This window comes from Phacochoerus africanus, chromosome 5 (assembly GCF_016906955.1).
Source record: "Phacochoerus africanus isolate WHEZ1 chromosome 5, ROS_Pafr_v1, whole genome shotgun sequence".
Taxonomy (NCBI): Eukaryota; Metazoa; Chordata; class Mammalia; order Artiodactyla; family Suidae; genus Phacochoerus; species Phacochoerus africanus.
In genome coordinates, this window is record NC_062548.1 from 12,852,490 (window position 1) to 12,869,862 (window position 17,373).

The window sequence follows — 17,373 nt, forward strand, 5'->3', positions numbered from 1 at the left end:
AAGCAGAAGTTTCCGTGGCAGCTTCAGGCTGCAGTTCGTCCCCTCATTCATGTTTCCCCAGCTCTGTTGAGACTCGAGTTGAGGATTACACCTTTCTTTGGAAAGAACTAAACTATGTGAATTTTAATACACTGCTTTTATAAAGCATCTCCTTCTGTTTGTTTGTCTAACAATACGCAAAAATAATTTGTGTGCTTACTTTATAGCTTTGCAGTCCCCAAAAAGACCACGAAGCCCTGGGAGTAATTCAAAAGTTCCTGAGATTGAGGTCACTGTGGAAGGTGAGGTTGTTCTGGGCCCATTTCTGTCCTCTCTCCAGTGCAGTACATCTATCTGTTGCTTTTTCACTTTTTTATGTAGAAAAAAAGTCTTTTTGTCATTTTAGGGCCACACCTGAAGCATATGGAGGTTGCCAGGCTACCACAGCAACGCCAGATCCAAGTTTCATCTGCAACCTACACCTCAGCTCACGGCAACACTGGATTCTTAACCCACTGAGTGAGGCCAGGAATCAAACCCATGTCCTCATGGATACTAGTTGGGTTTGTTAACCACTGAGCCATGACTGGAAGTCCTATTATTTCTATTTTTATGCAAATGAGTTTTTGCAAAACTAGTTTTAGGTATGAAAAGCTAGCTGTGATAAAACTATATTTCTAAATGTTTCTAATTGATCATTTCAATTAGGACATGAAATTTCTTTCTAGCCTCACTAGCACTTGTTATTTTCTGCCCCTTCTTTGGGGGCGTGCAGAAGTTCCCGGGCCAGGGATTGAACCTGAGCCACAGCAGTGACAAGACCAAACCCCTAACCACTAGGCCACCAGAGAACTCCTGTTTTCTGTTTTTGTGATAATATCCATGCTCATGGGTGTCCTTTTTTTTGGTGAATAATATTCCATTGTGTAGATATACCACATTTTCTTTATCTTTTCATCAGTTGGAGAACATTCATGTGCAGGTTTTTGCGTGGACATGTGTTTTTTAATTCTCTGCCTTTTTTTTTTTAAAGGTTTGATCACTAAATACAAATAAATGTACTAACTAGAATGATTTCATATGGAAATGAAAATATTTAGCTTTTCTTGCTTTGCATGGGAATCAGCAAGTAGGACAGTACGGGCGTGCTCTTTACAGTGGGTAATAAACCCATTTGTTACGCCAGACACTGTGTTTCTAAATTGACTTTTTTTTTTTTTTTTTTTTTGCTATTTCTTTGGGCCGTTCCCGAGGCATATGGAGGTTCCCAGGCTAGGGGTCGAGTCGGAGCTGTAGCCACTGGCCTACACCAGAGCCACAGCAACTCGGGATCCGAGCCACGTCTGCAACCTACACCACAGCTCACGGCAACGCCGGATCGTTAACCCACTGAGCAAGGGCAGGGACCGAACCCGCAACCTCATGGTTCCTAGTGGGATTCGTTAACCACTGCGCCACGACGGGAACTCCTGTGTTTCTAAATTGAAAAAAGTACTGTCTTAACATCACTTGGCACACCTCCCCTCCCCTCTGTGTTTTTGGTTTCTGGTTCAAAAGAAAAGGGGCACTTGGTTTGTATCTGCTTTTCGGCTGTTGATGAATAATGCTGTGAGCATGCCGAGAAAAGGTCAGTGACGGGGTAAAATGAAGAATGGTTTTGACCTGCCTTCAGATTAGCAGAGAAGAGCTTTTTGTTGTCGTATCCAAGCCATATAAGGGCTTTGTCCCATAGTAGCTTTCTTTTGCTTAACCAGTGCTGTAACTAGACCCCAACTTTAATTTATACTTTTGAAATACCATAAATAGTGTTTCAAGGTGGTTTAAGTAGTAGAGAGCTGGGTCCAGTCCAATTCGTTTTGTCAAGACTCGTGATATAGAAAGGAGGGTTTGGGGGTTTATCGTACCTTACTAATACTTTCTTATAAATAATATATCATCCTTAAAAATGGAATTTTTGTATTACCTGAAAATTAAGTTTATTAAGTATATTTTATATGTGATAAAGTGCACTGTTGTAATTGTACCGTTTGAGGTTCGAAAGATAATCTGGAGCAGCATTTTAGTCAGCAGATGGAAAACGTCTGCCTCTAAAGCATGTCCCTCGCGCTCCCCAGCAGTCACTCCTCTGCAGGCCAGGCTACAGGCGACCACTGATGCGCTTTTTGTTACTATGGAATACCTTTGCCTGTTCTCGAATTGCATGTGAATCATGCCATATATATTCTTTTCACAGTTGGCTTCCTTTGCTCAGCACAGTGTTGTTAGATTCATTCTTGTTGCATAGTTCAGTATTTTTATTACTGAGTATTACGTCTTTATATGAATTCACTAGACTTCGTTTCTGTATTTTCCAGTGGATATTTGGGTTTATATACAGTCTTTTTGTAGTCAAGATGCTATGTGAACATTTGTGTCCAAAACCTAGCATATGCTTTCCTTCTCCTGAGTAGATGTTTCAGAATGGAATTCCTGGGCTTTTAACTTTCTAAATAGTTTGGCAGGATGATTCTGTTGCTGTACACTCCTGTCAGGAACGTGTGAGAATTCTGGTTGCTGCATATAATTACAGTACTCAATATTGTCATTCTTTGTTAATTTAGATGTTCTGGTAGATGTGTAGTGTTATTTCTCTTCAGCATAAGCCAGACTGCCAGTTTATTGATTTTGGAATAGGAAGTAGATATTCCACTCGCTTAATTCTGTCAGCTGATCACACCTTTCTTCCTGTCTTGTCCTGGTGCTGTGTAAAGATGGCATCATGAACATGGAGTACAAACATGAGATGCTGACTGGGTGGTCTTGGCAGCCTCTTCACACACTGTGCCCCAGGAAGACTGGAGAGTGTCCTGTCCCTTGCCTGAAGACAAAGACTCCCCAGAAAGCCTGATCTGCCACAGTGACAGGAGTACCTGTAAAATGCGTGGACAGCAATAAGACACATCCATAAGACACATGAGAATAATAAACCAGTGAGCTTGGTTAATTACAGTCCTCTAAGAAGTTTATACGTTATGCCATAGCCAGTTAGGAATGTTGACTCTTTTTAACAATATTGATGGATGGATGGATGGCCTGTCATCTATATGACACCTCTCAGTGACTTATTGCAATCATTGCCTTTCTATAAAGTAACAACCAGTTCATCCTCAACAGTAGCTGGGCTTGAAGTTTAGTAAATATATTTCCTAGCACTCAGTTAGGGGACCTATTAGACTAGTAATGGAAGCTGCACTTTCAGACCAGCTATTTGTGGCCAAATGACTGCTCAATACATTTTGATGCTTGTTGATAATCCATATAGTGTGTCTTCTTTATTCTGTGGAGGACCTGGGATATACTTGAGGAGACACGGAAAAAGCTAAGATGGTTACAAGTTACATCAAGGGCAGATCCACTTTGATAGATTTTATACGTTGGAGTTATGCCTAAGTTTATTTGAAGTTATTTAATGTTAAATCACAGATCTGATGTAAGTCAATATGAAGATTCTGCCTTTTTTTTTTACAGACTTTTTTTTTGTCTTTTTTTTTGCTATTTCTTGGGCCGCTCCCTCGGCATATGGAGGTTCCCGGGCTAGGGGTCGAATCGGAGCTGTAGCCACCCGCCTACGCCAGAGCCACAGCAACGCGGGATCCGAGCTGCGTCTGCAACCTACACCACAGCTCACGGCAACGCCGGATCCTTAACCCACTGAGCAAGGGCAGGGACTGAACCCGAAACCTCATGGTTCCTAGTCGGATTCGTTAACCACTGTGCCACGATGGGAACTCCAGATTCTGCTTTTTAAGTTTTTTATTAGAGTGTAGTTGATTGACAGTGTTGTGTTGATTTCTGCTTTATAGCATAGTGACCCAATCATTTATATATACGCACACACATATATATGTAATTATTTACATTATTTTTCTCATATTCCATCATGGTCTATCCCAAGAGACAGGGTATAGTAGAAAGTGGGTGACAATAAATCTATAATTAAGGGGACTTCTAAAAAGCTTGTCTATTTTAAAGATTTCACAATAAATTGATAAATATATTTTTAAAAAAGAACTTTGGTGATGGGGCGTACTAAGTTCTTCTGTATGGTTATTTGGGTTTTTGTTTCTGTGGGGTTTTTCTTTTTTGTCTCTTCAGGGCCACACCCACGGCATATAGAAGTTCCCAGGCTAGGGGTCAAATTGGAGCTGTAGCCGCCAGCCTACACCACAGCCACAGCAACGTGGGATCCAAGCTACGTCTGCAACCTATACCACAACTCACGGCAATGCCGGATCCTTAACCCACTGAGCAAGGCCAGGGATCGAACCTGTGTCCTCGTGGTTCCCAGTTGGGTTTGTTTACCACTGACCCATGACGGGAACTCCATGTATGGTTATTATATCTGCCAGTTCAACCAGGCTGCTCTGCGAGATCCAACTGATCCAGAAATACTTGGCTTTCATCATTCTGCTGTTGAAGGAAGCTGTGATTTTTTTGTTTGTTTGTTTTATTCCAGAGTTTGAAATTAAAGACTAGAATGTGGACTCTTGACATTTTATAGGATTCTGAGGCCATTGCCAGCCTTTCTTTTAATGGAAAATAACTGATAACCCATAACATTGTTTCTTTTTTCTTTTTTTTTTTTGTCTTTTTGCTATTTCTTTGGGCCGCTCCTGCGGCATATGGAGGTTCCTAGGCTAGGGGTCGAATCGGAGCTGTAGCCACCGGCCTACGCCAGAGCCACAGCAACGCGGGATCTGAGCCGCGTCTGCAACCTACACCACAGCTCAGGGCAACGCCGGATCGTTAACCCACTGAGCAAGGGCAGGGACCAAACCCACAACCTCATGGCTCCTAGTCGGATTCGTTAACCACTGCGCCACGACGGGAACTCCAACATTGTTTCTATATTGTACTAATTCAAAGAAAGGGCATGTCAGACAGAGTCCGCTGGGGAATCTGAAGGAAACCTTTCATAGTGGAGCTAATGTAATTTTATCTAAAACTGTATTTATAGTCTAAATGTTGAAAGAAAAACATAAAAGCAAACACAGTCGCTTCAAAATGGTATGATGAATCATGCAGTGAGCCAGCAGTACCTTGGATCAGCTCGAGAGCTGTTGGGGGAAGCGCCTGTTGTAGGGGTGGGATTAGGAAAAGGGCGGAGGTCTGCAGGGCTGAAGGCAGCGGCTGTTCTCATCGCAGGGGGCTTGTGGGAGTTGAACTCCTGTTGTTTCCCAGTACAGGTTGGCCTTGAAGGGCATATCCTAGAGAAACCACAAGGAGCGCCCAAGCATTATTAACAAACGTGCTGATTATATTTTTTTGTTTGTTTCTTTAATTCTTCTTTAGGCCCTAATAACAGCAACCCTCAAACCTCAGCTGTTCGAACCCCCACCCAGACTAATGGTTCTAATGTTCCCTTCAAGCCTCGAGGAAGAGAGTTTTCCTTTGGTAAATATGTGTTTTATTTTTCTTGATTTCATTTTTTTAAGTAAATGGAATTAATTTAAAAAATGCTTTCTTTTACTCTTTAAATTTTTTTTTAATTTGGTGAGTTAGTATATATTAGCAATTAAAGGCACAGACTATAGAGCCAGACTGAGTTCAGATCAGGCTCCAGTATTTTGTAATTCGGTGACCATGGGCAAGCTGCTTAACCTCTCTGTGTCTCAACCACCTTATCTACAAAGCGAGGGTAACATTACTTCCTGTTCCATAGAGTTAATGTAGATTTTAAAAACCAGATCATTTAAAGAGTAGAATCATATCTGGCATGTAATAGATACTGTAATTGTTTGGGGGGAAGTTTTTTCATTTTCTTTCTCTTTCTCTCTTTTTTTTCTCTCTCTCTTTCTTTGCAACCAACATATTAGTAACATAATAAAACAGTTGAATAAAGCGTTAGAATTACAGCAGTTAGCAAGACCTAACCGTGTTTAGAAACCTATGTATTTTTTATTTGGTACCTTTTTTTTTTAATGGCTGCAGCCACTGCGACCTGTGCCATGGCTGTAGCAATGCCAGATTCTTAACCCGTGGTGCCATAGCGAACTCCTACTTTGTACTTCTTAAAGGTGCACAGTCCAATCAGATGAAAAGTTCCTGCCCTGGGATGTTTGCTAGTAACTGTTACTAACATCGTCATTGCTCTTGTGTCTTCACATGCAGAGGCCTGGAATGCCAAAATCACGGACCTAAAACAGAAAGTTGAAAATCTTTTCAATGAAAAATGCGGTAAGTTTCTTTTGAAAAACTATTATTAAAACATGAGGTAGCTTTTTATAAAAACAGAAAAATGTGAGATAGTAAAATGTTCAGCATTGAAGTATAATCATCAGAAGTGTGGGTTTTGGAGTTCCCATTGTGTCACAGCAGAAACAAAGCCAACTAGAAACCATGAGGTTGCGTGTTCGATCCTTGGCCTCGCTCAGTGGGTTAAGGGTCCAGCGTTGCTGTGAGCTGTGGTGTAGGTTGCAGACTCAGCTCGGATCCCGAGTTGCTGTGACTGTGGCGTAGGCCTGCAGCTGCAGATCCAATTCAACTCTTAGCCTGGGAAGTCCTGTGTGCCTTGAGTGCAGCCCTAAAATGGGGCGGGGAAAGGCATTTTTAAAGAAGGATTTTTTTTTTTTTAACAAAGTTATAAATGTGAGAAACAATAAATGTTTTCTTGTTTTTTGTGGGGTTTTTTTTGTTTTTTGTTTTAGGTGAAGCTCTTGGCCTTAAGCAAGCTGTGAAAGTGCCGTTTGCGTTATTTGAGTCTTTCCCAGAAGATTTTTATGTGGAGGGCTTACCCGAGGGCGTACCATTCCGACGACCATCTACTTTTGGCATTCCACGGCTGGAGAAGATCCTCCGAAACAAAGCCAAAATTAAGTTCATCATTAAAAAGTAAGGAAATAAGAGGAAATGAGATTGGCCCGGACTTGCTATGGTTTGCTGCTGGGCAATACACATGAATTCAGCTTCAGGGCCCAGCCAGAATAACCCTAGAGGCAAAGAAGCTCTTTAAGCTGTACTTTGGTATATGATTTAAATTTTCTATAATTGGTGCAGAGAGGAAAGGAGGGTTCTAACTTATCAGAAGGTACCAATTTGATTTTGTTAAATCTATTCATAGTCATATTTTTAATGTTTGATGCTGCTGGCATCTAAGTGGTGCTTCAATTTTATAAAGCTCTTGAATTTTCCAGTTTACCAAATATTTTAAATGTCTCTCCTGTTTGCTTGGAGATCTATGAATTCTGCCAACACAGTTGAATTAGAGGAAATAAATTGTGATTTAAAAAATAGTATCAGGAGTTTCCGTTGTGGCACAGTGGAAACGATCCGACTAGGAACCACGAGGTTGTGGGTTCAATCCTTGGCCTTGCTCAGTGGGTTAAGGATCAGCGTTGCTATGAGCTATGGTGTAGGTCACAGATGCGGCTTGGATCTCTCGTGCTGTGGCTCTGGTGTAGGCTGGCAGCTACAGCTCTGATTCAGCCTCTAGCCTGAAAAAAAAGCACAGGTGCGACCCTAAAAAAAAGCAAAAACAAAAAAATGTATCAATGTCCAAAAATTATTTCAAGTTAATGGAAGGAGATTTTGTTTCATGTATTAATGTCCAAAAATTATTTCAAGTTAATGGAAAGAGATTTTGTTTCATGTATTAATGTCCAAAAATTATGTCAAGTTAATGGAAAGAGATTTTGTTTCATGTATTAATGTCCAAAAATTATTTCAAGTTAATGGAAAGAGATTTTGTTTCATGTCCTTGAGTCCCGCAAGGATGCAGTCAAATAGTCAAAGCTGACATTGCCAAACATAATGGCCACTTTGTGTACTTTCAGCCAGTCTTAAAAGCTAAGGCCCCTGCTTCTGCTTCCTAAGAGAGAGACTTGTGCTCACGTTTTCACAGCTTGTCATATGTTTTTGTGCTACCTGCATCCTGGGCTCTGCCTGTGTCCTTAAGTCTAGTGTTGAATCTTTCCAAGATAAGTTTAAACTTTAGAATTGGTCTTTTGTGCTTGCTTGCTTGCTTGCCTTCTCTCTCTCTCTCTCTCTCTCTCTTTCTTTCTTTCTTTCCTTCCTTCCTTCCTTCTTTCAGGGCCGTACCCTCGGCGTATGGAAGTTCCCAGGCTAGGGGTCAAATTGTAGCTGTAGCTGCTGGCCTACACCACAGCAACGTGGGATCCAGACCATGTTTGCAAGCCACACCACACCTCTTAACCCACTGAACAAGGCCAGGGGGTGAACCCACTCACGTCCTCATGGATGCTAGTTGGGTTCGTTACCGTTGCGCTGAGCTGTGATGAGAATTCCTTTCGTGCATTTTTAATTTTATTACTTTTTTGGCTGCACTCACGACATAGAGAAGTTCTTAGACCAGGCATCGAACCCATGCTACAGTAGCGACAATGCCAGATCCTTAACTGTTAGGCCACCAGGGAACTCTCGTTTTATTACATATCCATGCTACTTCTGTCCTTGTATTACCGAGAATGTGTATATATAGAGAGAGTTACTAGCTTTTTAAATCTTTCACTTGTTCAGTTTTTTAATGTTTTACTATTGGAGTATTAACACAAATGTTTTTTCTCTTGTTTTTAGGCCTGAAATGTTTGAGACAGCAATTAAGGAGAGCACCTCCTCCTCTAAGAGCCCTCCAAGTAAGCATTTTGCTAAAAAAACTATGCTGTTGTTATTTACCTTGCAACATTGTTTTAAAAAATTATTTAGGAGTTCCCGTCGTGGCGCAGTGGTTAACGAATCCGACTAGGAACCATGAGGTTGCGGGTTCGATCCCTGCCCTTGCTCAGTGGGTTAACGATCCGCCGTTGCCGTGAGCTGTGGTGTAGGTTGCAGACTCGGCTCGGATCCTGCGTTGCTGTGGCTCTGGCGTAGGCCGGTGGTTACAGCTCCGATTGGACCCCTAGCCTAGGAACCTCCATATGCCGCGGGAGCGGCCCAAGAAATAGCAACAACAACAACAACAACCAAAAGACAAAAAAAAATTATTTAAAGAGCAGCTATTTAGATAAGAAAGTTCATTCAAATTGGGGGTTGTGTTAATTAGAGTTTTTAGCTCTTAAATAACTAAGGGTCTTTATATGCTCATGCTCTACAGAGCAGCACAGGGAAGAGAAAAGAAGTGGAAAACTGTCTTTCAAGAAGCCTAATAGCACAGAGTAACAAAATAATTCATGAAAAGGAACTACCTTTTGTCGTCTGAATCGTAAGGTTTAATTACATTTTGTATATATTCTAATCTCAAGTTTCTGTTTGTAGGAAAAATAAATTCATCCCCCAGTGTTAATACTACTGCATCAGGAGTTGAAGATCTTAACATCATTCAGGTGACAATTCCAGGTATGTTTTCTCTCCCTTTATCCTAGTTTAGGGGCTTCGTGGATGTTGCCTGTACTGCCCGTCGTGTGTGCTCCTCCCCAGCCCCTGCAGGAACTGCTAACCTGGCGCATCGCCCTGTCGGTTTACCTCTGGGTGGTTCTAGGCACTTAGTAGACTTGGCCTGAGCAAAAACCCATAGGCTACCCAGATGCCTAGTGTGTTGTTCTACAGATTTGTATAAAATGGCATATGAGGCTCTTTATAATTGGAATAATGTTGTATTTTCAATTTGGTGTTACTATTAAGTTGTTTGGTTAAACCATTTCAGCCTTCATTCATTTTTTAAAACATTCCAAAAGCCTAAAGTAAAGTTGGACAAAGCACCTAAAAATGTATCTGGTATTAAAACTGCGTTATTAAGTTACAGTTTTCTCTTAACCTTTTGTAGATGATGATAATGAAAGACTGTCAAAAGTGGAAAAAGCGAGACAGCTACGAGAACAGGTTAACGACCTCTTCAGTCGAAAGTTTGGTAAGTTTTGTATTTGCGTACTACAGCTTGCAATAATAAGCAAGGAGATGTTGTCTCAATGAGATCTTAATAGTAGTTTATGCTCACATAGTTGTAATCTCTGCTTCTTAACCACTTCCTAAGGGTACTAGGTTAATCTCTGTTTTTCCACTGTCTGTCTCTTTATAGGTGAAGCGATTGGTATGGGTTTCCCTGTGAAAGTTCCCTACAGGAAAATCACAATTAACCCTGGCTGTGTGGTGGTTGACGGCATGCCTCCCGGAGTGTCATTCAAAGCCCCCAGCTATCTGGAGATCAGCTCCATGAGAAGGATCTTAGATTCGGCTGAGTTCATTAAATTCACGGTCATTAGGTAAGTGAGGGCTCCCTGTTTGGTCATAAGAATGAACCTGCGGATCATTGAGGCTGAGTCATCTTTAACACTGTAGGGCAGAGTGTGGTCTACAAAGCTGGAAATGTTTACTCTCTGGCCCTTTTCAGAGAAATGTTGCTAGCCCCTGCCTCAGGCGTCTTTCCATAGGCCTCAGGTCCGGCGGGACTCAGTGCTAAGTCGCTTGTTCCTGTCTGCCCATTGAGGTTGTACTTCTTCCCTTTGAGAGTGTCAGCTCCTTACCCATGGGTAGGAGGGATGGTTACACCTTGCCTCTAAGGCTGCTGTGAGAAGCACAACCCCTGATAGGTGCTTGTCACAGCAGGCGTTACAGGTGTCCCTTTTCCCTCCGCCTCAGCGGAAGTCCCAGATGCCCATTACTCTTGGCTTCTATCTCCCGGAACTTAGCTATCGCTGAACCTACCGCCTATGGTCCAGTTGCCAGTGTAGCGTCAGCTGCCTAGGATCCGCACTCAGAAATAGGTCATGTCTTACCCTCCCAAGGCTTTCCCTCATCATTTCTCAGGACCCTTTCCCGAAAAATTCTGTATTGCTGTTCTGCTTAACCAGTGTTCATTCTCCATGCTATTCCCCTTTCTTGTTCCTATTTTTTGTTTTTCCACCATCTCAGATGTAGCATTTTCTAATAATATGTCATGTATGTATCTGTCTATAGATTAAAAGTATAAGATTAAACATTAGTGGATAACTTTCTTGTGGTAGCGTGTAAGTGACATGAATTAGTTGAATAAACTGAGTATACATGCAAATTCTTGTAGATTTTTTAAAAACGCACAACTTTACACAATTTGTTTCTCTCTTTAGACCATTTCCAGGACTTGTGATTAATAACCGTGAGTATTTCTTAAAAGTCTTTCATTTATTTCTCTTCTGGGGTTTGAAAAGGGTGTGTGTGTGTGTGTGTGTGTGTGTGTGTTTCTGGGGTTTGAAAAGGGTGTGTGTGTGTGTGTGTGTGTGTTTCTGGGGTTTGAAAAGGGTGTGTGTGTGTGTGTGTGTGTGTGTGTGTGTGTGTGTTTCTGGGGTTTGAAAAGGGTGTGTGTGTGTGTGTGTGTGTGTCCGTGTTCTCACACCAGAGTGTGATAGTGTACCTCACCTACAGCATTAATCATTCACAGCTGTTGTCTTAGCCGCTCTTTCTAGATATAGAACTGGGTGAGTGCTTCACTTTTTAAATCTCAGTTTATGTATTCATAACATGGGAATGATATTAGTGCACCTTTAGGGAGTTTAGAGCATTTTAAATTGCACGTTATACGTCCAGACTTTAAAATTAAAACAGGGATGCCGCAGCTTCTGCCCGTGTGTAAATAACGTGTTATTCCAGCTCTACCAGACGCCTTTCTTAGGGCAGAGTTGAGACTTTGGAGCAGAGACTGAAATACACACTCCCTCATTTGGGATGATTTTGTTGCCTCCTGCCCTAGAACAGTGCCTGGCCCATGGTGTGAGCTCAGTGAGCACAATCTGTATTTTTACTGGCTTTACTGCTTTTACTACCTTCACTACTATTTTGGGAAAAGTAGGTCCTTTAATGTGATGTAGCTGCTCCTGTTAATAATTAGTCAGAATATCTGGCAGTTCCCGGACCCTCAGACACTGTAGCATGAAGAACTAGTAGTGTTCTTCCGGGTTCCTTTTTGGGGCTGCAGCCTCGGCATGTGGGGGTTCCCGGGCTGAGCTCTAATTGGAGCCGCAGCCACAGCAGTGCTAGATCTGAGCCGCAGATTGTGGCAACGCCCTGAGCAAAGCCAGGGATCACGCCCGCACCCTGGTGGATACTAGTTGGTTCTTAATCTGCTGAGCCACAGCGGGAACTCCCATATCTTTTTTTTTTTTTTTTGCTATTTCTTGGGCCGCTCCTGCGGCATACGGAGGTTCCCAGGCTAGGGGTCGAATTGGAGCTGTAGCCGCTGGCCTACGCCAGAACCACAGCAACACAGGATCTGAGCTGTGTCTGCCATCTACACCACAGCCACGGCAACGCCAGATCCTTAACCCACCGAGCAAGGCCAGGGATCGAACCCGCAACCTCATGATTCCTAGTCGGATTCGTTAACCACTGCGCCACGACGGGAACTCCCTCCCATATCATTTTAAACGGTGGTTTTTTTGTTTGTTTTTAGCAAAACTTCATTGAGCGTGTATCTTTTATGTTCTTCAGTTAACTTTATTACTGAAAATTTCCCAAAGTGAGGCTCATCCTTAACTAATATAATACCATTCCCACTTCAGTCTGTTTTCCGACTGGTGTTATTTTGACTCTTTAATCGGTTTTGAGCATTCAGTTTTGTGCTGTATTCTTTGGGAAAGTGTTCAGGAGTTGTCAGTGACCACCGAGCAGCTAAACCTTGTGAGTTGTGGGTTTGCCCCCGACTTGAGGAATCTTGAGGTTATTTTCCCTGTTCCCACCATCCTGTTCTGCTTCACACGCAGGTGCTATTCTTTGGCCATCGCTCTTCAGTATCGTGGGATTTGGTTTCATCTCTTCTGCTTCCACGTTTTGAGTTTCACTCTCAAAATGTGCTCATTTGTTTGTTCCCCCAAGCCATGAGTTCTTTTTTAATCAATTCTGTTTTTATTTTACTCTGTCTTGACCACGTATGTTAGTATATGGTGATGTCAGTAATGAAAGAGAAGTCATTTGTTTTTTTGTTTTTGGGGGGTTTTTTTGGCTGCAGGTGTGGCATATAGAAGTTCCTGAGCCAGGGATCGAACCCATGCCACCACAGTGATGCTGGATCCTTAACTCGCTGGGCCACCAGGGAACTGCTGAGAAAACTTTTTACTGACCCCATTTCATCTGCCTTCTGTGTAATTTTTAGTTTCAAAAGCTAGTGCATTTTAAGCTCCCTTGCCCCTTTACCTTATGTTTATTTTATTGTTATTTATTTATTTACTGCTTTTTAGGGCCACATGTGTGGCATATGGAAGTTCCCAGGCTAGGGGTTGAGTCGGAGCTGCAGATGGGAGCCTATACCACAGCCACAGCAATCCTTAACCCGCCGAGCGAGGCCAGGGATCAAACCTGAGTCCTCATGGATACTCTTCAGGTTCAGTACCGCTGAGGCACAGTGGGAACTCCTACCTTATGTTTAAAATGTTCAGTTTTGTTTCTTTCCTTGTGCAGTAGTCTTTTACAGAATTTTATGGTAATTACTATGAAATAATTACTTTGATGGGACACACCAGAACTTTTAATGCTTGTTCCCATCTTGTCAGAAGAAAAATAGTACCTGTTACAGCAATTCGAAGCATCAGAATAGAGAATGTATGTAAGAGTGCTTTTCAAATGCAGCAGCATATCATTACATTGTTACTGAAATGAATCTGCTTTCTTTTCAGAGTTGGTTGATCAGAATGAGTCAGAAGGCCCAGTGATCCAAGGTAAATTAAACAGGGTAAAATACAGAAACGTTCCTACTTAATTCAGTAAAACAGGTCACATAAATTGTGTCGCCTCTCAATGTTTGCCTAACTTGAAGGAAAGCCAGTTCCTTCACACACATGTGCACACACATGTGCACACAGAGACTTGGCCTCTTGGACTCCTTTGTCTGAAAGCTTGTATAAGCTCAAGCCGGGGTCCTCGTGGGGAGCTGGACCACATGCCGTTTGTTCCTGCTGTCCCAGGCCTGGCACCCTGAAGTCAATGGCATAGAATGCAGTTTTGTGGGGTGACAAGGTCATCTTTTAACTTGGGTCTTTTTTATACCAGTTTTTTTTGGGGGGGGGGGTTTGCATAAAACACAACGTATGCCATTTGTTCCTAATAGCTGCAGTAAGTCAAATTGTGTTGGGTGAAAATGTATTTGTTGTGATTTTTAAAATTCCTTAGGAACAAGTGTTTAGGCCTGCTTTGTAATTCATTGAAAATAACAAAAGACTTGGCATTCCTGTTGTGGTGCAGCGGAAACAAATCCGACTAAGAACCATGAGGTTGTGGGTTTGATCCCTGGCCTTGCTCAGTGGGTTAAGGATCCGGCGTTGCCAGGGGCTGTGGTATAGGTTGCAGCTGCAGCTCAGATCTGGTGTTGCTGTGGCTGTGGTGTAGGCCAGCGGCTATAGCTCTGATTTGACTCCTAGCCCAGGAACCTCTGTGTGCCATTAGTCCGGCCCTAAAAAGCAAAAACAAAGAAAGAAAGTAATGAAAGACTTATTTGGAAGCCCACAGAAGGAAGGGGCAAAACAGAGCTGTGTACTGATTGTGTAAGCTCGCCGAACACATCTCAGAAAAGCAGAAACGAGTCATGTGTGTTTGATGAATCCCAAGGAGCTGTGAGTGTTTTCACCCTCGACTTGGGCTTTGTGTACAGTGTCTGGAGAGCTTTCTCCTTTTATGATCTGTAAATAGATAAAAGCAACTTTTGAACTGTATTAAAATAAAATCTTCATGTGTTTCTCTTCAGAATCATCTGAACCAAGCCAATTGGAGGTTCCTGCAACAGAAGGTAAAAAGGAGTAGTCTCATTGTGAAAAACTGAAGTGCCTAAAGGCAGAGAATGAACTGTGTTTTTAAAACTGCTTAATTAGAACTAGGTGTGAAGTTGTTCTGTTCCCTTGTTTCTGGGTGAATTGGATCTGTAATTTGTCCCCAGAGGCATTGTGTTTGGAGGTGATGCATGGGTTCTTCTCCATTTTCCCAAAGAATTTTAATGAATTCTGAAAGAGTTAAATGACTCCTATATAACCTAGATAGAGCTAGTGTGAATCTTACGTAAATAATTAATGTTTGTTACTTGGAAAATATATGTAACAAAGGTAGAACTTTTTTGTTGTTGTTTGTCTTCTTTGTTTTCTTTCTACGGCAATACTGGATCTGAGCTGCATCTCTGACCTGTGCCACCATTTGTGGCAATGCTGGACCCTTAACCCACTGAGGGAGGCCAGGGATCAAACTAACATCCTTACATAGACAATGTCCAGTCCTTAACTACTGGGCCACAGCAGGAACTCTTGCCATACCTGGGGCCTGTGGAAGTTCCTGGGCCAGGAATCAAACCCATGCCATAGCAGTGATCTGAGCTGTAGCAGTGACAATGCCAGATCCTTCAAATTTTCAGGAGTTTCAGGGAACTCCTAAAATTTAGAACTTGGATGTTTTCTCTGAAAATCTTATTTTTAGTATCTTATTAAGTCATTTTAATGAATAGTTTGGTTTGAGTAGATTTATTACTGAGCAGATTTGCATGAATAGTGCATTTAAGCGGTTCCCTTTTGTTTCTCTTGATAGAAATAAAGGAGACTGATGGAAACTCCCAAATCAAGCAAGAACCAGACCCTACGTGGTAGACCTCTTCCCTCCTAGGGTAAATCAGCTTCTGTGTCCAGGGTGCCATGAACCCACCCGCATAGTCGTAAGCGAAAGTGTTTTCCCTGCTTCCGCCATAAATTGTGGCCCAGCCTTCAGAGCAGATGAGAACCATGTATAAGCATGCTGGGTAGATGGAGCTAGAAGATTCAAGCCGAGGCAGTTTCCTCCGATCAGTATACACCTATAGGCAAAGATGTTAAAGCACTTTGCCTCCAATGTAAACGGTTAGGTTTTGTTTTCGATCTGAACGTTGTCTTGTCCTTGCTGCTGGAATTCAGTGTGAGTCAGTAGCACCAGACTGACTTTCCCCCCTAAGCATAATAAGAGTATTTGCAGAGTCTGGCTGAGCCACACAATCCATTGTGTTTCCTGCGCAATTAAGGTCCAGGCCTGATTATTCCAGACTTCTCAAACTTGGTCAGGTTATCGCTCGAGGGGCCAGCTCTAGACCAGCAGGCCGGGAAGCTTGGTGTTCATGCCGCATTCAGCCTCACTGCGCCCCAGCTGCTGAGCGTTTCTGTGATAGAGGATACAGTTAGCTCTCATCTGTACCCAGCAATCCAGTGTTTTTATACAGAGCCCCCTTTGTTGTCATGTCCTGTCAGTTCATGGATGTACGTGGTCATTAAGTTGTGATGTTAGTGAATCATAAATTCCTATAATCAGATTAACCTGTTTTCTTGCTTGTGTGTTTTCTCTCCTCTTTTAGCTTAAAGTATCAGTGGGTGAGAAGAGCTTTTCGGACCTGTTACTGCCCCGAGCTGTGTAATATACTTGTATAACAGAAATACCTTCTATACAAACCTTTTTTTCTACTTTTAGATAGAAATGTCTACTTTTTCAGCAGTTCTGTGAATTGAATTAAAGAGCAGAGTGACTGTAGATTTGGAATGGCTGGTTTACTTTGGATGTATTATAAGGATTTTACAGCAGTGCTGGAAAAACGACAGGGAAAATGACAGGGATGAACCTCATGAGATTTTGTACGTATTCGGCAGAGCCTTCCGCTGTGGTGTTTCTTTTCCAGTCAAGGGACGATATCTCCTCCTGGAACATCTCAGCTTCTGCAGTGAAGAACACCTGTGATAGTTCAGTTCCTTAGTTTTTCTATTTGAAAAATCATTTAAATGATCCTTTTGTTCACGACTCTCCTTGATGACTGGGTGAACAGTTAGTATCTGTATATTTGACTAAACCTTTTCCTAAGCTCTCTATCATGGTTCGTATGTTTTTTATCATAATTAACCAACCAACTGTCTGGATCACCTGACAGCCAGTAAGAGGTCAGTATCTCAGCGTGTGGCTTGTCGATGGAACCCAGCGAACCTCTTCCATCCACGTTTCCTTTGCATCTAAATCAAACGCATGGTGCACCAGCCGTTTCAGACCAGGTAGGAGTGTTCGGGCAAAAGCTGAACGACACTAAAGCCTCACTCTCCCGCAACCCGCTGCGGGGACTCCTTCGGAACACTGGTCCAGCTTGGATCAGACAGACTCAAGGGGGTTTCATCACCTTCACGACTTTCCAGATTCTCCTTCTGACAGTGAGGCTCCAGTGTGGGGAGTGAGGGGTCAGTTCGCTCATGACGCACCCTCTGATATTCTGCGCCGTTGGTAGGAGAATCTTACATGTGTTGAGATTTCACAAACAGTAAGACTTGTAAAATACCAGCTATATGAAAAGCTAGAGTATGTGATGGCCTAGAGTGTTCATTAGCTTTATCGCAATATTCACAATGGAGAATTCTATTACATGGTAGCAGAAATAGGCATTTTTATGTGTTGCTTATATTTTACCTCAAATTAAATTGTAGATATAGGGTAATAAATAAAATCCATCCATGCCTTTCA

The 17,373-nt window shown here is 42.3% G+C and overlaps 1 protein-coding gene across 6 annotated transcripts in view; it reads left to right on the top strand.

The window, feature by feature from the left end:
* The window catches only part of GTF2I (general transcription factor IIi), a 109,889-nt gene extending 92,516 nt beyond the window's left edge, over nucleotides 1-17,373 (top strand). For all 6 annotated transcript variants that reach the window (XM_047779899.1, XM_047779902.1, XM_047779900.1 and 3 more), the window contains 13 exons: nucleotides 207-281; nucleotides 5,311-5,412; nucleotides 6,130-6,195; nucleotides 6,666-6,849; nucleotides 8,551-8,609; nucleotides 9,229-9,309; nucleotides 9,737-9,820; nucleotides 9,989-10,172; nucleotides 11,016-11,044; nucleotides 13,554-13,595; nucleotides 14,618-14,659; nucleotides 15,442-15,517; nucleotides 16,232-17,373. In XM_047779899.1, the coding sequence (XP_047635855.1) occupies nucleotides 207-281; nucleotides 5,311-5,412; nucleotides 6,130-6,195; nucleotides 6,666-6,849; nucleotides 8,551-8,609; nucleotides 9,229-9,309; nucleotides 9,737-9,820; nucleotides 9,989-10,172; nucleotides 11,016-11,044; nucleotides 13,554-13,595; nucleotides 14,618-14,659; nucleotides 15,442-15,500 (1,007 nt within the window). In that variant the 3' untranslated portion in view covers nucleotides 15,501-15,517; nucleotides 16,232-17,373. The remainder of the gene's footprint in view (nucleotides 1-206; nucleotides 282-5,310; nucleotides 5,413-6,129; nucleotides 6,196-6,665; nucleotides 6,850-8,550; nucleotides 8,610-9,228; nucleotides 9,310-9,736; nucleotides 9,821-9,988; nucleotides 10,173-11,015; nucleotides 11,045-13,553; nucleotides 13,596-14,617; nucleotides 14,660-15,441; nucleotides 15,518-16,231) is intronic.